The following is a 20,858-nucleotide window of genomic DNA, read 5'->3' as shown; positions in this document are numbered from 1 at the left end:
ATCTCCGCATGCGAATTACAAGAGCATGTTACGTTGTATTTGTTACAGGGGATCTACGGCGCGTTTTTTTTTATTGTTATTATTACGCGAACACCAGGCTTGTTATCGGCAGTGGTGCGAAATGTGCTGGTTGTGCACAGATTGAACTTAAAACGCTGGCGAGAACGCAAAATTAAAGCTTCATAACTTGACCATCTCCGCATGCGAATTACAAGAGCATGTTACGTTGTATTTGTTACAGGGGATCTACGGCGCGTTTTTTTTTTATTGTTATTATTACGCGAACACCAGGCTTGTTATCGGCAGTGGTGCGAAATGAGCTGGTTGTGCACAGATTGAACTTAAAACGCTGGCGAGAACGCAAAATTAAAGCTTCATAACTTGACCATCTCCGCATGCGAATTACAAGAGCATGTTACGTTGTATTTGTTACAGGGGATCTACGGCGCGTTTTTTTTTATTGTTATTATTACGCGAACACCAGGCTTGTTATCGGCAGTGGTGCGAAATGTGCTGGTTGTGCACAGATTGAACTTAAAACGCTGGCGAGAACGCAAAATTATAGTTTCATAACTTGACTACCTCTGCATGCGAATTACATGAGCGTGTTACGTTGTAATCGTTACAGGTGATCTACGGCCGCAGACGCCTGATGCGCGATGACCATGGTCCACCACATGCCAAGTGCAAGGTCAGACTGTTGAGTTTGTACAAGGAAATACTGAAACTCACTTTGCTTTCTTTGTGTTTTAGAGAAAAGATGTCCTCAGTGATGCCTCAACTGACTCATCTGACACAGAGCAGCTGACACCACAGCAGAATGTAAGAAATGCACTTTTATTATCATTTAACAACTGTGAGCCGCTCTACAGGAGTGAGCAGAAGTACAGACAGCAAACACAATGTTTAGAAAAAAAAAACAATGCACTCCCACATGTTTGGCTCAAATAATTGCACAGCTTCAAACAACTTCACAGGATTAAAAAAAAAAATATGGCATTGGTTACAAAGGCATTAAGTAAGACATTTGATACATTGGCAGGCTTTAGGTATGCATCTATGCTGATAACATGATACAGCAGGAAAAGGAATTTGTGTAATGCACTGGCTTTTGAGCATGATTTTAGACCATCGAGCAGTTAGTTCCCCTCACAGTGTAGCATTTGTAGGGAAAGAAGTTTTCCTAAAAGAATTCAGTGTTGAAGAGGTCTAATGCAGATTGATGTCTGGAACACACATCTATGGTACACAAAAATGTATGTAACAATTCCCACCAGAATTTCCTCAGCAAACATGCTATTTTCTAGTGAAGCATGAAAAGTGTATGGAGAAGCGTGTTAAGCATCCCATGCTGAATTATTTTAATCCAAGGTTGTTGCTGTTCAATGTATCATTACAGGTCTCATCTGACTCAGAGGATCCCATAGCAAGCCTCCCCTCAACCAGCAAACTCAATGTTAGTGTGCATTCTCTCTGATGCTTTGCACCATGTTGCAAAAATAGACTCACAACAAATGCACTTCTTTGTTAACAGGTTGTTTGTATTGAACATGACGTGTGCAGCCTGCCTTCCAACCATGAAGAGAGTGTAAGTATGCGTGATCTGAAGATTCCTGTGTGGCTAAGTTGTCATCTAATGCACTTTATTTCACAGGTCACCTGCAATGCTCAAGATGACTCTTCTACCAGCAGTGAACCAGATGTAAGCATGCATGCAAACATAAGAGGTGCACAATATGCTGTAAGCCTGGAGCCTATTTTACCACTCTTGTGCTTGTCTGCAAGTACTTTGCTTCTTGCAGCCTGTTTTCCAGTTATCTGTTCTCAATTCACTTGAAATTGCAACAACAGACTTACTACTTGGCATGTCTTAAAGAATGCATGTCAATTAAACTTGTTCTGCAGCAGTAAACTGCATATTAAGTAGCATGCTGTCTAAGCTTGCAAATGCCTTTTTCAGACAAAATGCTTGCCGTTCCACCTTCTCGCAACTCTCTCCGAAAGCTGATGCTGCCTCATCTCACCCGGACGATAGCTTTGAAGCAATGCTCGTGCAAACTTCACTTTTCCAACAACTAAGCCAACCTACAGCGGCTTGATTTGAACAGCGCAGCAGCAGAGAAATGCTTTAAATTTTTGCTATTATTTTGCAATAGGTGGCTGTTGGAAACAGCAGTATGCCACAAGAGGAAAGAGAAAAGGTAACTTGCAGGTAAATGTATTCTTGAAACAAGATACAAGTTTGTTTATTATTGCAGGTGGAGATGAACGACAACTCCACACAGTGGGAATGGGTGGAACCAGACCACACATATGCTTACACAGAACACGGTGCAAGCATTCCTCTTACCATGAGAAGCATTCTCTTTCAATACTTAACACCACAAGATGTGCATTTCTATACTGGTCTCCATGTTGATGCTTTCAACAAACTTGTTCTATTGTTGAGGGCCAATGGCACAAAAGCAACGGGAGTCTTGAGCTTAGAACAACAGCTGTTGCTCACACTTATGAGGCTCAGACTTGGACTCCTTTGTGGGGACCTTGCAAAAAGGTTCAACATTTCTGTCTCAACAGTGTCAACAATATTCTCAAGTATGTTGTCCAACTTGGCTAAAGTAATGGAAGACGTAGTGGTTTGGCTGCCTCGGTCAGTAGTGTATGACAGTATGCCAGATAGCTTTGCCAAGAATGGCTACGACCGCACAACGTGCATATTTGACTGCACGGAGGCATGGCTGCAAAGGCCAAGAAAATTAATGGCTAGGGCGCAGAGCTACAGCGCATATAAAGGAGCAAATACTATAAAGTTTTTGACCGTCATTGCTCCCAATGGCCCCATCATGTTTGTATCAGATGTATTTGGCGGTAGAGCCTCTGATAAGTACATTGTTCGGAAGTGTGGTGTGGAGGACTATTTACTGCCAGGTGATGAAATTATGGCAGATCGCGGATTCCAGCTCGAGCCACATCTCGAAGCACAAGGAATCCGCATGAATGTGCCGGCCTTCACCAAAGGTATGTAGACTGTTTTCTATATTTCACTTCTGGTTTTCTAATAATTCTCAGTTTTTTTTATCTTTGCTTTCAGGAAAGAGCCAACTTTCCGAACAAGAAGTGACCAAAACCAGGCGAATTGCCTCACTGCGCATCCATGTAGAACGTGCGATTAATCGGATAAAGACGTACCGAATTTTTAAGCAACCTTTAGCTATCAAGTCAAGGAAGCACATTAACATGATGGTTTTTGTGTGTGCCGGGCTATGCAACTTGAAGGGCCCTCTGATAAAAGACAAGAATAAGGATTGAACTGTGATCCCTACATTGTTAGGCTTTGACACAATTATTGCAAATCATGCACATGAAGTAGAAAATGCACTAAAAAAAGACATGACCAACATTGCACAGTACAATAAACTGCTGAGGATCGCAGAGATCACATTGCAATGAGGAAGTTTCTACTGTGTGTGTTTCTTAAAAGAAAGGCAGCTTATCAACTTGGTTATATCCACTGTGCCAGAGCAGTCTTGTCAATTAGCCCGGACCTGTTTTACCTGGGTTAACCCATATGTCCTTCACACTGATGTCTCTGGCAGGTGGTACTTCGGAGGTGACATGGCCAGGCTCTACTTGGTCGTCGCACTGTGCGACATTACGAGACCGCAACATGTACAGAGTAGCAGGAGCTCGGGCACTCATTTGTGATGGGAGGGTGGGAATCAGCTTCACAGATCCTTGGATCTCGTAAGACATGTTACCCATAGGCCACACAGGTACATCTGTACGGCTTGGTTAAAGTGGGGCTTTACATCTGGGCCAACTGGACTTTCAAGTAATGGGATTGCTTACATTTTATAAGTATATGAGAGATAATAGAGGCATAAAATAACAGAGTAGCAGTTAAGCGAGTATCAAATTGTATGTACATAATCGAGGAGCTGCAAATGGGAGCCATTAACGCTGTCCCGTCATACCCTTAAATGGTAGATAGTCAAAGCTGCCTTGAAATGACAGCCAGCCCTGCTGCCTGCTTTCACAGCTTAGGCACTATTATGCTCTGAAAAAAGCTTTCAAGGGTATCAACATGGGTCTCCATGAACCCTTCATCTTTCTGAATTGGAATCAAAACTCCACCTTGATCCACATGCAAGTACAAGTAGCAAACAGTGCTTCCCACCAGGTTTAGGTGCAGCTGCGCTTGAACCTGGTAGTAGTATTTATGAGATGTCTTCAGTCTACCTGCTGCATCTAAACAAAAATCTGTTTTGCTTTGCCCTTCCTTAATTATTTCACTTGGATGCGTGTTCCGCAAGCTGTACAGGCATTTCACTTCCAAAAGTGCCGTGCGGTGGCAATCGCAGTACAACAAACCATCTGGACTGCAGCCAAGATAGGGATAGTCTGGATGTATCATAAGGCCACAATCCTCAAGCCTGCCATTTGTATGCTTTGCCTTGAAACCAGCTAGAGCACGCTCTTTTGCAACGGGCTCACAGTTAATGCCATACCGCATGGCAGGGCTGGTTATGCTGTCAGCATTAAGTAGTCTCTTTAATAGAGCAGTGCAGTTTAAGCGCTTCGAGCGACAAACATCTTTAAATACTGAAGCAGTTATTCTTCCCTTTCGATGCAAAAACCACGCAGAGCAGTGTCTTTGCTGTCTTGTGGCAGCTCAATTTTTTCTGCTGTGGTCAACGCAATACTAATCCTTTTAACCACTTGCTCACTTCCGACTGGAGTTCCAAACTGGAGGCTGCAGAGCGGTCTTTCAAAAGTAATTTCAAAATCTCCCAGAGGCTGTTTCAGCTCCACGTTGTTAAGTGGCTCTTCACTTTTCTTTGATGGCTGGCAGGCAACCTGAAAACAATGTCTTCGTTAGTCTAGTGATAATTTTTATTAATAAATGCAAAGCATCTAAGTGAAAGGCTGATTTTGACATTTAAAGCAGCAATCAAAGGGTCATAACATTATTTGTCGGTTTGCAGACTGAGGGAAAGCTGTATTATTTTACTGTAAATAAGTTCACAAGAGGTTGCATTGGGCAGCATGGTGCCGAATGTATGACCGATTCTTCGTATCACTTCTGTGGCCTTCTTCGGGCTTTCTGAGCTATAAGAAGAAATGAAGATTCAGATATAAAAGGAGCAAATGTACGAAAGAAAAGCAGGAAATAAAAAAAGGATCACGACAAAAAAAAAAGAAGAGAACGCCAGGCTCAATAAGTGGAGGGGAGGCACAAACATTTTCTCAGAGCGCATTAAATAGAACAAAAAAGAACAATTGTGGGCATTGCATTAACGCTAGACACGTGAACGGCTAATTATTTCGTAATAATTAGTTATGACTGAGGCCTTTTCCACGTTTCGATTATTATACGTAGGTGAGCTTTCCGTATGTTTGTATTCAACTTTAACACTAGAGCCAGTAGCAATTGATCGAGTAAAACTTTGCCAGAGGGCTCCACCTATCCTTTCACCCTAGAGTCTTTTCGCTGCTTTATACCTACCCATCCCTCAGAAATTTACTCCTGAGGCAACGTCTAGATGATTCTATGCCTTCTTAGAGCGCGTGCTGGTGTGGCAGTCTAAGGGAAGGGTCGAGTAGGGTGTTTCCGAAGCCGGCGCGCACCGATACAGCTGGGGTCACTGCCTGAGGGCTGGCCAAACAAGGCAGGGCACCTTTCGGATTGAATCAGATTTGAAAAGACAGCTTCTAGCGTACATAAGGCACTGGCGCGGCAGGCTGGCCGGCTGCTCCAATGGAAAAGGAATGGCACAAGGCGCAGACCCCCGGAGCATCGCTTAAGCAGATTACTGCCAAGTGTTTGTTGATACTGCGGGACTCGGCCGGTCCGTGCGCCGGCGGCTAAGCCCGCGTGGCGGCCATGCCCTAGCAATATCTCCCCTCTCCCAACGCTCCTCTCGTAATTAATTAAGCTTTTTATTAGCGCTAGAGATTAGTTAACGGACTCGCGCCGAAGATGAGGCTGCTCCTGTTCGCTGAGAGGTTTTCGTTTCGCTTTTTTTGCGTGCGTGCGGGCTTCGTTTCGGGTCGCTTTATATTTTTCTTCAGCGTCGGTTCACCTGTTTCGGAGAGATGGTGCGGCGGTTTGTTTTTGCTGCGATCGAGACGTGGTGAATGCTTGCACGGGTGAAGCCAGGCCGACAGAGAAGTGCAGGAGGACCCGCTGGGAAAGTTCCCCGCAAGCTCTCTTTCTTCAATGAGACCCGACGCGGCTTTCACTGGCTCTGCTCCTTTCGCTCCTCCTTGCTATTTGCTCATTTCGCAGCGGATCCTCCTCCTGTTTGACGATTTATCTCATTTCCCCCTTCTCGTCTCGTGCTCTGCCGCGTTGCGTTCGCTCCCTTTGGGAGAAGGCTTTGATTTGTGCGTTCCTCTTCTTTATGTGCAAGCGCGAGCTCCAGTAATTAGATCTGACGGGCTTAATTGAAACGCGCAATATGCAGGACAAAAACGAGCGCACTACACTTAAGACGAGCATCAGGGCTGCATGGACATGCTCATATGTGGCGCTTCAGGTCATCTTCTTGTCCGGCGGAGTGTTGTTAACAGATACGTCAACGGCTGCGACTTATCTTGAGCATAAGGTACAGTTAAGGGAAAAAAAAACCTGAGAAACTAATATATGACATTTATAACTAGGAGCTGCGGCAACATTGTTTCGCGCTCAATGCTTCGGAATGGTATGTTATGAAATGGGAACTTCCGAATACTATCTGTTCTATTATACAGCTCTTCTGCCGTATCCTTTCCGTTCCTTTACTAAAAATGGCGTTCCCTTCAAGCGTTCGTTGTAAGGGCTGGTGCATCTGTCACTATGAAATTTAGCACAACACTAGGCTTAAATGAATTTACGCCCACTGCAAGAATTCGAGGTATTATATAAAATTAGTCATGAATTCGTGCTTCTGACCAGGCTGACTGAACCACATGTGTTGGGAAAATTGTATGATGGCAGTGGTGCAAGTGACCCTAGCATTTTAGCTTATAGAAAGGGTTCATTACACTTTGCTCGCAAAGTGCGAAATAACGGGCGTTTATTGCATTGAGACTCTAGAGGGACCCTAACATCTAGATAAGTTTTGCTAAATAATTCAAACGTTTGCAGTTGTCCGATTAGTATTCTTTATTTACAGGTTAGAGTGCGATGCTTTATCTACTTTTCACCCTACTGTTTATTTCTTGACGCGATGATGCTTGAGTTTCACACGTTTCCATTTTGGTTGGGCGAAGACGTAGAACTCCAGTAAGCCTCAATAAAGTATGTTGGCATGAAGCATGCTATTTCAGAGATTAATTTATATAGTGACACTGATCTATAGACCAACACAGATCTGTGACGTAAGCACGATGCGGTGGCGCTTCTAACGCTAGCGTGGTCCGACTGGGGGTGAAAAATAGGCTAGCTCCCATAGGAATACATGGAAGCGAAATATTCCAAAGCAATTTTCTAATTTCACGGATCATCTGTGATGTCGTTATTCGATACAGAGCAACCATGAACATCCTAGAACAGATCACGAAAGTATCAAATCTCATTAACGAGGCGAAGTATTTTAAAACGTCGCGAAACGTATGCGGGTGCGAGTTGGGAGGGCGACCCATAGAAATATATGTAAACACTACTTACCGCAACGTTTTGCTCGGTTCAGCAGCGTTGAACCCTTCTCATTTTTTAATGAACGTCTTGTACGACGCCCCGAAGTCATGTTGCATGACACACTACGTTCTCTTGCAAGTAATGCAAGTCTGACGACTTGCGAGACCGCTAACAGCACGATAAACTGACCGCGCACAGTTGCAGACGACCATATGCATCACCTACGCTGTCGCTAGCAGACGCTCTGGAGCTGGAAGCGACCGCGGTGGGCATAGCCAGCTCAGCCAGCTGCGCTGTTGTCTGCTGCAATGCGCAAATCTCGTTCGGTTCATATTGTCGTATGGCGTTTGACAACTGCTTTTTAAATGTGACTCTAGCTGTCTAGCACGTATCACTGGAGCGACAGTATTATCAAGCTTATTTACCCTATGCGGCAGCATATCAGACTGTAAGCGAAACTGCGCGATTCGCTACAACCAGCTTGCCTTTTGGCGGTGTCTCGATTCATAACACAGGTTATTCGGGGACTTTTTAAAAGTAGACTGCCTCCATAATGACGCACCATACTTTATCAAACACTTCTTCAAAGCGCTGGTCAACGTTTAACGACCGGCCAACACTTCTGATGCTCTGCGAAATGAGAAAAATGTCCTGGTAAGTTGTGTTTGCATGTTTTTCTACGGGTCGCCCTCCCAACTCGCACCCCAACATGTTTCGCGGTATTTTAAAAATACTTCGCCTCGGCAATGAAGTTTAATATTTTGGCGATCTGTTCTAAGATGTTCATAGTTGCTTTGTACCGAATAACGACATCACAGGTGCCCCGTGAAATCAGAAAACTGCTTTGGAATATTTCGGTTCCATGTATTCCTATGGACTCTAACCCTATTTTTCACCCCCAATCGGCTGTGGCGCCGCGAGCGCCCCCTTTGTTTGTAAACACGGTGTTGGTCTATACGGTGGAGGTTTAATGGGTGGCTTGCCAAGACAAATTGTATGATGATACTTGTACTGCATGAAACTATGCGTGAAAATTTGGGCGAGACGACTACCTGCACAAGGCTAGAATATGCGGAGGCAGAGCCCCGTGCCGGGGGGGAGAGGGGGAAGCATAGGGTAAGTATTACCTATATATCCCGGCACACTTTCAATTTCTCAGTTGCCGGTAATCCCTTCCTCCAGACGAATTCATACTTCCTATTCGGGTTTGCTTAAACAGCAGTATTTTGCGTATTCGTGCGAAATACACTAAAAATGCTGAGGCTTAGCTAAGGTTAAGCCTAGTCAGATGCGAAGCATATTGGTGGCCAGGCTTGGAAATGCACAGGCATTGATGCTGCATTGGTCCGCCTCATCATCATGGTGGCACCCCGTGTGTGCCTAGCAGAAGTTGTTGTTGTTGTTGTTGTGGCTGTAGGAAGAAGGAAAAGAAAATGCACGGGCTTGCTACTGGCTCTGTAGCTGAGCCATCTCCGCTGCCTCGTGCAGACAGAAGAGAAAATATAGAGAAGAAAAAAGCAGAGGGAAAGAAAGACGCGCGCCGCAACAACAGCCGTCGTCCACCACCAGCGGTGACGTGTGCAATGACCGCCTAGAACAGATAAAAATTCGGTGCCAGGCTAGCCCCCGCCGCAAGCGGCGGTAACCCACCTGTACCAGCCCCATCAGGTAAGTTGTTGTTGTTGTGGCTGTAGGAAGAAGGAAAAGAAAATGCACGGGCCTGCTACTGGCTCTGTAGCTGAGCCACCTCCGCTGCCTCGTGCAGATAGAAGAGAATATAGAGAAGAAAGAAAAGGAAGAGGGAAAGAAAGACGCGCGCCGCAACAACAGCCGTCGTCCACCACCAGCGGTGGCGTGTGCAATGACGGCCTACAACAGATAAAAATTCGGTGCCAGGCTAGCCTCCTGCCGCAAGCGGCGGTGACCCACCTGTACCAGCCCCATCCCATCAGGGGAGCAGACGCACCCCCCTTATATACCGCCGCTCCGGCATCACGTGTTCACTACAGCGCACCTAACGGTAGAAGTGGGAGTATCACGTGGTGTGACGTCACCATACCACGTGGTCCGCACGGCGTGCAACCACAGCCGACGGCGCGAGCTGGACCCCCGTCTCTCCTCTGTCGTGACGTCAGCGTATCACGTGGTGTGACGTAGCATTCCACATTCTTTGCACGGCGTGTCACCGTCACGAAGGGCTGTGGTTTACCTCTAGCAATATGCTTCGCATAAAAGGAAGAACCTTTGTTAACATCCTGTCTTAAAGCGGGCTAAGTACTCGTTTTTAAAAGCCTCAACCTAAATCTTCCTCAGTAATGAATGGTCCATATCGCACTTGCTTTAACCGTCAACAAAAAACTATTCAGCGACAATATTGTGTTTCCAAATGCCCACACAAATAAAAAAATGCGTGTAATCATTGATAGTAATTCATAAAACAGTGAATAAGCAAAACACCAGGCTACGGAAAAGTGTAGATTGTGAGCTGGGAACCGGTTCTGATGAATCAGTTCAATGTTTTTGGCGTTCAGTGCAAAATTTGATCCGTCCGGCAACAGTGCTGCCGACTCGCATGCCGATTGTCATCGAATCCACGCAGTCTGCCAGAGCTAATTTGTCGTAGTCGAGGCTTCTGATTGGTGTTGCGGCTCGACTTTCACGGAGTTAGCAGATCCCTCGACGGCCCTTGACGGCAGGAACTGAGGCGCATAGCGACTTCGCCGACGCCCCTGAGGAGCTCTTCTTCGAGCTGCTGCACGCTAAGCCTGATTTTTTGCGCTGCCTCCCGGCCGAGAGAGTTCACATCAGACACTAGCATCAAGATGTGGTCGAGGAACGTCGCAGACTCCGGCGGGAACACCCATGTCTCGTTCGCCGTAGGAGACGGAGACCTGGTGTCGGACGTTTCGTCGGGGAATGCATATTCAGGGGTGGCTGCAGGTAGGAGGAACGACAAATTAAAACACCGTGATTAAATCAGGAAGATATAAAAAGCAGTCAAAAACAACGAGATGCGCGCTGTTTCGGTCGAGTTCTCACAAGCAACACATTCTAACAGCTTATTTATTTTATTTATTTATAAATAAATAGATAAACAGCTAAATATTTTCTGGAGCTAAAATCTACATTGCTCTGGCTGCCTTTATTCGAGTGTGCTAAAAGCGTTTCTTTGAGGATGCTATGATAATCTAGTCTAGATTTTGATTGGAACTTACATGATGCAGGAAACTATGTGGCTTATGCCGTGTATCGAAAATGTCATCAGCTTAGATGTCTTTATATAACGCATGAAGGACGGTGAGGGCTGCCACTTCAAGCATAAGAAAAAATAAAATAAATCGAACACCAGACAAAAAGAGTGAAGGACAGATACTAGATGCGTCCGATAAATGAAGACTCCACGCTCTACATAAGTACTGTTGAAGGGCCAAAGGACAATAGAAGAGGAAGTCACACAAAGAAGACTTAACTAGAAAATGGGCTTTATTGAAGAGCAAGCCTCACACTGCAAGACAAGTTGCGCATGTGCATCAACAGCGAAGTCAAAAAATGTTGACCAGAAGGTGCAAAAAAAAAAGAAGAAAGAAATGAAAACATGGCAGCTTTGTCGCAACTGGTGCGAAAAAAAAAACGGAATTCTTTCTTTTTGTAGCATGTAGGCCGCTGTTCCGATGTAGCCATCCACAGGCGCCCTGATAACATATGCTTCCAGAAGGCAAGGGAATGACTGTATCAACACAGCAGCGGCTTACCAGCAAGAAAATGAATTCCGTTTTCTGGAACAATGCCGAGAAGCTCATCATCTTTTTTTCCCCATTTTTTCTCCTCATTTTGATCTATGTCGTTGGCTTCAGAGCGTATGCTCTATTGCCTTACTAGAGAAGCATCGCTCGTCAGTACAACTTGGTTGCTAGTCGAGTTTTTGGTTCGTCGCATTAATTTCCCTGCAGCGGTGGCGTAGCGGTAGAACATCCGCCTCGCATGCAAAAGGACCGGATTTCAAATCCCAGTGCCGCGCAACTCCACCGGATTAAAAAGAAAAAATTCGCTTGTCGATGTAATTGCATAAGCAGGCTTGAGGTGCGACCTGATGCCGGTGAACACCTCCGGCAACGCACTCCCTCACCAGAACAGGAGTTGGCCACCCTGGTGCAGTAATTGGCCGCAACCTCTCATGATAACCTCCACAAAATCCCGGCCCTCAGTCACGAGCGGCTGCGGAACAACTGACCACGGCGGCGGTCAGACCTGTGACGCAGCAGGGGGTGCTAAGAATGCCTGGCTCCGCTGGACAGGCCTCCATTGGAAACTGACCCTGGCAAAGTTTAATGCTAGCTCTTACAGGAACTAGAAGAAGTTCGCTGGGGTCAAGTGCATGCAGCTAGAACAGAACCGGGTTAAGGGGAGAAATATGGGAGAGGACTTCGCCCTGCAGTGGGTATAGTCAGGCTGATGATGATGATTAATTTCTCTTGTCCTTCGGCGTATTTGAGTAGTAATAAGCAGCCAGGAAGGCAACCCTCTCACTTCAAACTATACATTAGTGAACGCCAAACCATAGCTAAGGTAGTTCTTTTTCTTCGCACAGATTAGATGCACGGCGTTACACAATTTTACTCGGTGCTATATTGGCGACATTGCTGGAAAATTTCAAACGAGAAGCTGTGCTAACTGCATATAAGGCAAACAAAAATCCTGGGTGGCCCCCTCGTTACTTGCTTACGTATCGGGCAAAGTTTCGATGCCTTTAGGCAGAAAGAAGACAGCGGGAGGAGACCCACCCAAAGTGGTGTTCTCGGAGGAGTCCTCAGCGCTGCCTTGTGAGCGGTCGTGCTTGTCTTTATGGTGTGGTCGGTGGTCGTCGAGGAACAGCCGTCGCAGGTCCTCCTGCCTGACAGGCAGCCTGCACTGGGGGCACGGGGCGTTCTCCGGTCCCGTGGTCTCACACCATTGGGCCAGACAGGGTCCGTGAAAGACATGACCGCACAGAGCCGCCACGGGAGGAGCACGTCTCCGCAGGGACCGGATGCAGATTCCGCACTTGGGGCACATGGCTGCATGCCAGGCCAATTTTGAAGCAGTCACACTGATGATTGCTGATTACGGTAGCAGGGTTGACATACGGCACACACAGAGAGAAGGCTTTGCAACTGTAATCTTCCGTTGTCATGCCATTGCAAGAAACTGGCGTGCCGGGTTAGCACGGAGGTTAGAGTGTCCACTATTTGACACTTCATGTTAGTAAAAAGGCGCACTGCGCTTACTCGCTCGCTTGGTGCCGTAGCTTTTGGATGCACGCAGACTAGGCCGAAGTGCCACTGTTGCGTAGACTTCACAAACATGGGGCGTGTGAGGCACACCGTCTTCTGTGCTGTAGTTGCGGTCTTCCACACCTCTCTGCCTATACGACGCGTATGCGATGCTTGCAAAATGACAAAGCTGAAAGAGCTTTAAAAACTTAGCGCTACTGTGCAAGCCTTTTTTTTTTTTTTTTTTTTTTTTTTTTTTTTTTTTTTTTTTTTTTTTTTTTACAGATGTAAAGAAGAACGGCTAAGTCACAAAATTATTGCTTTATGTCAAGCGTGCCATTCAGAAGGATTATAATGGGTGCGAAAAAAATATTTACAAAACACATATTTTCAAATCAAGTAGTGTGACAGTAACTTACATTCTATTGTTTACTTTTACATATACGGTCCAAACGAGGAGCTGCCCCTGTTCCAAAGAAGCGAAGCTTCGCGTTTGCGTGCTGTAGTAGTTTAAAAAAAAGATCCGCTATAGCTTAGCGAATACAGAATCTGAACACTCACTTTGCGAGGATTTATCCTTTTCCGGCAGTGAATTTTGTGCCTGTAATTGCGGCTGGTGACAGCACACTCGACTAAAGCCCGCACATATGTCCGACAAGAATCCCCTGGGCGCTCGCTGTTTACATCGTCGTCTTCCTTTTCATCGCCGAACCAGTTTAGTGCTGTTGGTGATGGAAAAGAAGCTGAGCAACACACGCATTTCTGTACGTTTTTTTACATAAAAAGCAAAACCGCCAAGCGGTTTTGCTACCTAATTGTGGCTGAAAAAGCATTGTTTTGTCCTCGGCTAGTCGGCAATCAGGGTCCCGGGAATATGACTTTCGAAAGAAAGAAAGAAAGAAAGAAAGAAAGAAAGAAAGAAAGAAAGAAAGAAAGAAAGAAAGAAAGAAAGAAAGAAAGAAAGAAAGAAAGAAAGAAAGAGAGAAAGAAAGAAAGAAGGATTGGTTGGTTGGTTGGTTTGTAGGGTTTAACGTCCCAAAGCAACTCAGGCTATGAGAGACGCCGTAGTGGAGGACTCCGGAAATTTCGACCACCTGGGGTTCTTTAACGTGCACTGACATCGCACAGCACAAAAGAAAGAAGGAAAGAAAGAAAGAAAGAAAGAAAGAAAGAAAGAAAGAAAGAAAGAAAGAAAGAAAGAAAGAAAGAAAGAAAGAAAGAAAGAAAGAAAGAAAGAAAGAAAGAAAGAAAGAAAGAAAGAAAGAGAGAAAGGCTGTATTTTTCAATAGTTAATCCGTTTAGCCGGTACACTTACTTCTTTTCTTACTTTTTGTCCCGCCATCCCACCCGTGTGCACCAAAGGTGAGTCCTTTAAAATGTCTTGCTCAGCAATGCGTTTTTAAGTACCGAACACCAAAAATACGCATTTGAAAGCTGGTTGGGTGGCTGGGAGGAATTTCATCTTGACAAAATGGCGTCACTTGCATTTCATATGCATCACTTAGAGATGTCACTCGTTTATTTGATGATGTAGAAGTTGTTCATGGCGACAGTACCACGCGCAGCAAGGCTGTTCAAGGATAAGTTTTAATGGTTTCTGCTTCCGCGCACCCTAACAGCGACGGTGGAATCACCCGTTGTAATACCTGCACGAACTCCTCGAAATAATATTGTTCTTGTAAGCGTAAAACGTTATCGACGAAAACTAAATAAACACGTCTTCCAGAGATATCTGTCCTACTGATTTGCAGGCAAATGTAAAGAAACCGCCGCTCCATATTTTTGTTTCAACCGTTCAATGATTGCAATTGAGATCCCACTTTGGACCGCGTAAGTGAGCAGTTTAGCAGCACAGAAGATATACACCAGAAACTTCTGCACATACCTTGACGGATGCTTCGGTGCTGGCAGAGGAAAAAAAAAGAGCAGTTTCGAGGTGGACTCCTCACACGTGTCTTTAAAGGTCGTGATGACTTGAAAAAAAAAAAAAAAAAAGGTCAGAAAAAAAAAAGGCGAAAGCATATACATGAGAATTAGAAAAAGAAATGCCTTCCCGATGCCTTTTTGTTTTTTCAGACAAATGTATGCAAACTCATCTTTGCTGCTTCGTAGTGTTACTCTGTACACACTTCTCGTCCGGTGGCTGGTTTCCGCAAAAGTAGGAGCGAACCGCACGGCAGTGACGGCTCCTAATGTCGGAAGGAAGTTTCTCTCCAAACCAACGATAAGAAGTCCATCAGACAGGCCGCGATGAGAACGAGTCTGAAATGACTGCTGCCGCTTCTCGACGTGAAGCCACTCGCCAAAGGGAAAACGACGAGGAATGTTAGCGGAACTGTCTCGGCCGCATAGACAATCAAGCGCATTAGCGCTCGGCAGGGAAAAAAGAAAAAGATAGGGCCACAAGTGAGGGAGACCGTTATGCAGATTAGGAAGAGTACGCTCAGTAGAAGGAATGAGTCCGCGTGAGTAGCTCTTCGGGAAGTCGAGAGGATGCTCTCTTCCTTTAAACCATGACTTTCGGGAAGGCCTCGATGCCTGAGCTGTCGTGACGCGTTCGCTTCTCCGCCGCTCGCCACGGCGGCGTCATCCTCCCGTCGTCGTCTTGGCCCTGCAAGCGGCGTGCTCGCAACCATTATCAAAAGGCCATCAAACTTCAGCGGTGCTTTCCTCCTTGAAGTGGCGCTCGCCACCGCCTCTGGAGGAAATGCTAATTTTGGAGAGAAAACGCCGTACGCCGCTCTTTGGTCGGCTTTCTTGGCGTGCGGGAGCCAGTTGGAAGTTAAGTTTCTTCATCGCCAAGGTTCCACGAGATCAGAGTTTTCGCTTGGCGTGAGCGACAGTTCAGCGTCTCTTCTTTCGTAATGCTTTGCGAGAAGTTCCTCTAATTCGCCTTTAACGAGTGTCAGAAAAACGCAGCGTGTCCAATAGAAGGTAAAAGGAGGAAAAAAAAAAAAACCGTGCTAGGCAGATTTTGTTAAGAATTTGCTCAGTTTCTTCGGGGTGAAATGACGAACTTTGAAGCAACACCCAATGAAAACATGCATGCGCATTTTTTGTAAGCTTTTTATCGGAACCCTTCTGTGCCAGTCTTCCTGCGAGGCCCGTATTAAGCGCGTATTTTCGAATTGGAAAACGTACACTGCACTAGCGTCCCAGCTCGTGTGACTGAAACCGTTTTAAAGGGCGTTTTCAGCTCTCAAGCACCTGAAAAAAAAAAAAAAAAACCGCATGATGAGGACGGCAGGGGTGGTGGTGCTAAATTATTTGCGCAGCGATAAATGCTGTTTGGAAGAAAGAAAATACACAGCAGCAAAAACTAATAGCTTATCTAAAGAGCACTTTTAACTTAGAAGCGTCATAAAATTCAACCCTAAGAGTAGTACGCCATTAGGGGTAAATGTGCAATGACGTATGTGGTGAGAACATTTACGGCTCTACTCCGCAGGGCGCATGTGAAACTGAAGGACTTGTTATGTGGCGAACACATGCGCCAGAGAGCTCTGTCCCTTTGTACTGAGACGAAGACAGAACAGCGAACATTGAGAAATTCAAATTTGCCGAGAGACACCGCCAAACTCCGATGCTTATTCAGATTCGGGACCTCTGTGACATCACTACGCCAGTCGAAAGATTCAGCACGTTTAGTGGGCGATCCTTTAAAAGCGATGACTTTCTAGAGGTCTCAGCTCCGAGAGCGACTGTAAAAATAATTGCGAAAACTTTTTGTGTGCTTCTATTTCGTAAATTCGAAGCCATTCAATTACAACTCTGCTTTGCGAGGCGGAAACTGTGCACCGCGAATTCGTTTCATTCCAAAAAACTGCCGAAAAAAATCTTTCCGTGTGCGCCCGCGTTCGGCTGTGCGAGAATGAACGAAATAACCGCGTCGGCTATTGATGTCAACACATTCTCAAGAAGCAACGGGAGTTACAGGTTACAGGTATGAAACAGGCTACAGGCATACATGAAGCGCAGCTAGCCAAGCCTGTCAGTTCGCGAGCGCCACCTAGTTGCTCCGGCCGGGCAACGAGTGTTCCAAAGCAGAATGGGAACGCATGCTCTCCACCGGATTCAGGCGCTCTATCACGGAGCGTGTGGACTATTCTGGTTCTGCAATTGGAAGTCACCATATCTCATATGCACCTGCTTCAGCATGGCGAGACTCCACTTTTGCTGCTTGCTACACTTGCTCCTTCCACATGCCGGGATACGAAACAGGGCAGCACTCAGAGTCGACGCCGAGCGCAAGCAAAGTACCCTGCCTGCCTTCCTAGCCCAGACCTGCCCTGCCCTGCCTGCCCTTTTTGTAGCAAAGCAGAAGCTTGTGCTAGTTGATGACGTCACATCCTGTCATGACGTCACGGCCAATGAAATCACTGTATTGACGTCATAGCTACAGTAATTGATGTCATTATTGATTATTTAGTCATGACTAATGACTAATCAGTACTAGTTAGTCATTGCTTAGTGACCATTTAGCGTACTTGTTAGGGACTAGTCAAGGTACAACTTACTACGCTACTGATGACGCCATAATTTCAAAGCACGACATACTACACCACTGATGATGTCATCAGATTAAAATGTTACGGATGGACGAACATGCTCATGGCCGCGAGCACGAGACATTAAATGCATTCGCCTTAATTTAATACACACTATGCTTCACACAAGTGCAGCACTCGTAGCTGGCAGTGTGTAATATAACTTTTTTATTAGAAATTCAGTTTTCTAAACAGGACGGCCGTTCCTTCGCTACAGTGTCTGTCGATCAGGACGTGATGGAGTTGCGCAACGCTCTGCATAAAATATTCGTGTACAGATCGGATACCAGGGTCGTAGTGCCGGAAAGCAATTACACTGCGCCACACTGCATGCAAAATTAGGAGCGAAATTGTGTCGTGTCGTATCACTGCGTCCATCACAGGCAAAGCCTAATCCCGTGTGGTGTGAGTGGAAGTTCTGTATTCAGTGTGCATTGCAGCACATTCCAAAAGAACACGGAATTGTTGCAATGAATAGATATGTTTTACTTCTTCTCTTTTTTTGCAATGAAAACACTGTGTCTCCTAGTTATGTAAATACCGTTTTTGTTGTCAGAGTTTCACCGTTACTGTGTAGAAGTGAAATAATAAAGTTAGCTGGGGTTTAGCTTTAGTTAAACCCGTTAGGTTGAGTTACGTTGAGCATGACCATTTGGAGTCTTTTGTTGTCTCAAAACTTTAGTATTCTCCTTGCCACATGGATGTTTGAGTAGAACGTCCTATTCTTAATGCCAGATGTCGGGTGGGGACCAATTTGATAACCGACTGGAGCCTATTCGCCGAGACCTTCATAAGGACCTTGTAGCCGATATTTGTTAGCATTACTAGCCTATAGCCATTAAGAGAGCGCAGTTTAACCTCCTCGTTGCTTTTGGGAATAAAAACCGTGTGAGCGCGCGGGAAAAAAGTTGGTAATGACCCACACTCAAAAGATTCCATGAAGACCCCATGCAAGGCTGCGGAACATGAACGCGATGGGCAGGAAGGGCGGAAGCTTTGCAAGAACCTTCTTACGCTACCTATGACTTCAAGACTGCCAGAACCGAGACCCTCGCAAGCTAATAAGCAGGAAAGCGGAGGGCAAATGAGGGCTCGTTATATGATACACGAAGGAGTCACGTTCCAGGTGACTTTCTTGGTAACACGGGGTGTTCCGCCTGAGCCGCTATGGATCAGGGTGGCACTGCGAACACTCTCAAGGTTCGGTTAGAGGCAACATTAATACCAAAAAAAGTAGATTGGACAGCCCTCGATGTAGCTCAGTTGGTTTCTTGGACCTGCGTTTGCCAATAGGTTTCCGTATCATGGTAGAACAAAGAAAAAAGCTGATAAATTGAAAACCGCGCTTCTGTCTGTTTGCCAGAGTAACAGTTTGTAACCGTTTTTTTTTTTTATATAAGCAGGCTCTGGTACGGGCTGCAAGTGCTGCGCTGCTCGTGGAAAAACATGCAGATGCTCCATCGCGTTTTTGCATCTTTATTTGGACCTCCACATGGGAGCGGTCCAGTCGGACGAGTTTTTTCAAGCACGTCAAGGGGGGGGGGGGAAGGGAGGGGTGCTTCGTACTTGTTCGTGCTGCAGATGGTAAATAGGCTCATGTTTCTCCGTAACGTTAATAATTATTTTTTTTCTGCGTACCGTGTGCCAAGTCAGGCTTGCGCATGCCTTGCCCGATTTTGTTATCGAAACTGTGTAGACGACGGGAGGCATTTAGGGTTTCTTTAAAGAAGTGGTTTTTCCAGTGAAAGGTTTATCACTGCCAGGTTTTCAATTAATTACCTAAGCAATGTTAAGCCACAAATATTGTACAGAGACTTATCTGACACACTGTTTCCGGAGCCCAAGTATAGGACCTTATACTCTGGAGGCCCAGGCAGTAACGTCTTGAAGATGCAAGTTCCACTGGGAACAAATTTTTTTTTTTTTTTTCAAACTGCACACTGGAAGTTTTTAAGCGTTTCCAAGAGAAACAAAAGAAAGGTTTTTTCTACCACGGGGATCCAATTGCTTCATCTGTAAACAACCCGTAACAATAGATCAGGTATTTTTGCACTGTTGTGAAAGGGTCTATTTCTAGGGCGTGCTACAAATGACTATTAAAAACGTGTTACCGTTCACCTCGTATATAATTACATTTTTGCCTACGGATAATGAATATGTTTGTCCTTTTGATTACATTATACTCGAGGTCCTCCATTGTGTATGGCGCTCCCGAATGGCCGGGTAGCACTATGTTATGAATGCCCGGCCTGCACACATGTACTTTTATGGAAGTATTCACAAGTTTATTGAGGTATTGAAATCTCAAACATGTGCCCCGGATTGGTTACCAATGTTAGAGCCTTCGGTTGAGCTTAGAAATTAATGTGCCGAAGCCATACTCATAGGAAGTGGTGACTTTTGTTTTTTTCTGCAGTGTATTTTGCTGACTGTTAAAGCCTGGTAAAAATAAATAAATAAATAAATAAATAAATAAATAAATAAATAAATAAATAAATAAATAAATAAATAAATAAATAAATAAATAAATAAATAAATAAATAAATAGAAAGAAAGTAGTTCAGTTAGTAGGAGATCGAATGCAAAATTTGAAGGTCGTGGGTTCGCTCCCCATCATTGGCGCATTGCTATTTTTCTACTTTTTATCTCCGAGATACTTTAATGTCAGAGTTTTAGGGTATTTTTTCCCGTTTACTTCAAATACCCAATATATATATTTATTAAAGTGTCCTGCGCCAGCCTCAGCGTTGTGCCGAGAGCTTTTCTGCATAAATTAAAGCGCTCCGAAATATGGAGCAGAAAGTCTGTTTTGGGGCTGTCTAATTAGGAGTTTTTCACTTGCCTTCAAGCTAAGAGCCACTCACTGCATGCCCTGTTAGAGAGTTGTAATTACGTTAATCAGTATTCCGATTTTCGGAGAGAGAGCCTGCTTGCCCGCACTGAAAAGAAAAAGAAAAAGAAAAAAAGAAGAACACGAAAAAGCGGAGGCCAGCCCTGGTCCGACGCTCTATAAAGGTCAGAGACCAGCATAGAAAAATCACCAGAGTGTGCCTGACCGCAGGCCGCCAAGCGCAGCTGCGGCTATAATCCGCCATGTTTAGGGAGGATTCGGCGAACACGTATGCAGATGAAGGCGGGGCGGTAAGCCAAAACAAAGCCGCCTTGCACTATGCATGAGCTGGAACGTAGGACTAGACAGGAAAGCGAGCCAGTGAAGACGGTCGGGTCTGGGTTTAGAGGACCAAGAGTAAGGGAAAAAAGCATGGAGCCGGGGAAAGGGTAACCGAGTGAAATCGAAAGGAGAACTGGGCTCTGGCAAAGATCTTGAACTGATGGTTTGGCGAGGAGGTCAGTTCGATCGTGTGTCAGGGACGACGCTTGGTGCATCTGTTTAAAGATGCGACGCTGCAGGCCAGCAGCTATTTGGCCACGCCACGATTT

The 20,858-nt window shown here is 45.4% G+C and overlaps 3 protein-coding genes across 3 annotated transcripts; 2 read left to right on the top strand and 1 right to left on the bottom strand.

The window, feature by feature from the left end:
• The first annotated feature begins 507 nt into the window (after window positions 1–507).
• LOC146197900 (uncharacterized) lies at window positions 508–2,098 on the top strand. The gene is made up of 6 exons (XM_084592540.1): window positions 508–691; window positions 754–822; window positions 1,400–1,456; window positions 1,535–1,588; window positions 1,655–1,702; window positions 1,961–2,098. The coding sequence occupies exons 1-6, from the start codon at window positions 653–655 to the stop codon at window positions 2,006–2,008; spliced, it is 315 nt and encodes a 104-aa protein (XP_084448666.1). The 5' UTR covers window positions 508–652; the 3' UTR covers window positions 2,009–2,098.
• Window positions 2,099–2,264: 166 nt separating this feature from the next.
• On the top strand, window positions 2,265–3,711 carry LOC146197899 (uncharacterized). Its single transcript, XM_084592539.1, has 2 exons — window positions 2,265–3,018; window positions 3,092–3,711. Exons 1-2 carry the CDS (start codon window positions 2,265–2,267, stop codon window positions 3,307–3,309), a joined length of 972 nt encoding a protein of 323 aa, XP_084448665.1. The 3' UTR covers window positions 3,310–3,711.
• Window positions 3,712–10,277: 6,566 nt separating this feature from the next.
• On the bottom strand, window positions 10,278–12,673 carry LOC146197898 (uncharacterized). Its single transcript, XM_084591824.1, has 2 exons — window positions 12,403–12,673; window positions 10,278–10,555 (listed from the first exon to the last, which is right to left on the bottom strand). Exons 1-2 carry the CDS (start codon window positions 12,671–12,673, stop codon window positions 10,278–10,280), a joined length of 549 nt encoding a protein of 182 aa, XP_084447950.1.
• Between the last annotated feature and the right edge of the window lie 8,185 nt (window positions 12,674–20,858).

The sequence above is a fragment of the Amblyomma maculatum genome, chromosome 2 (genome assembly GCF_055883805.1).
Source record: "Amblyomma maculatum isolate TAMU_Amacu chromosome 2, ASM5588380v1, whole genome shotgun sequence".
In the NCBI taxonomy this organism is placed as follows: domain Eukaryota; kingdom Metazoa; phylum Arthropoda; class Arachnida; order Ixodida; family Ixodidae; genus Amblyomma; species Amblyomma maculatum.
The sequence above is the reverse complement of the archived record's forward strand: the minus strand, read 5'-3'. Positions and strand labels throughout refer to the sequence as shown.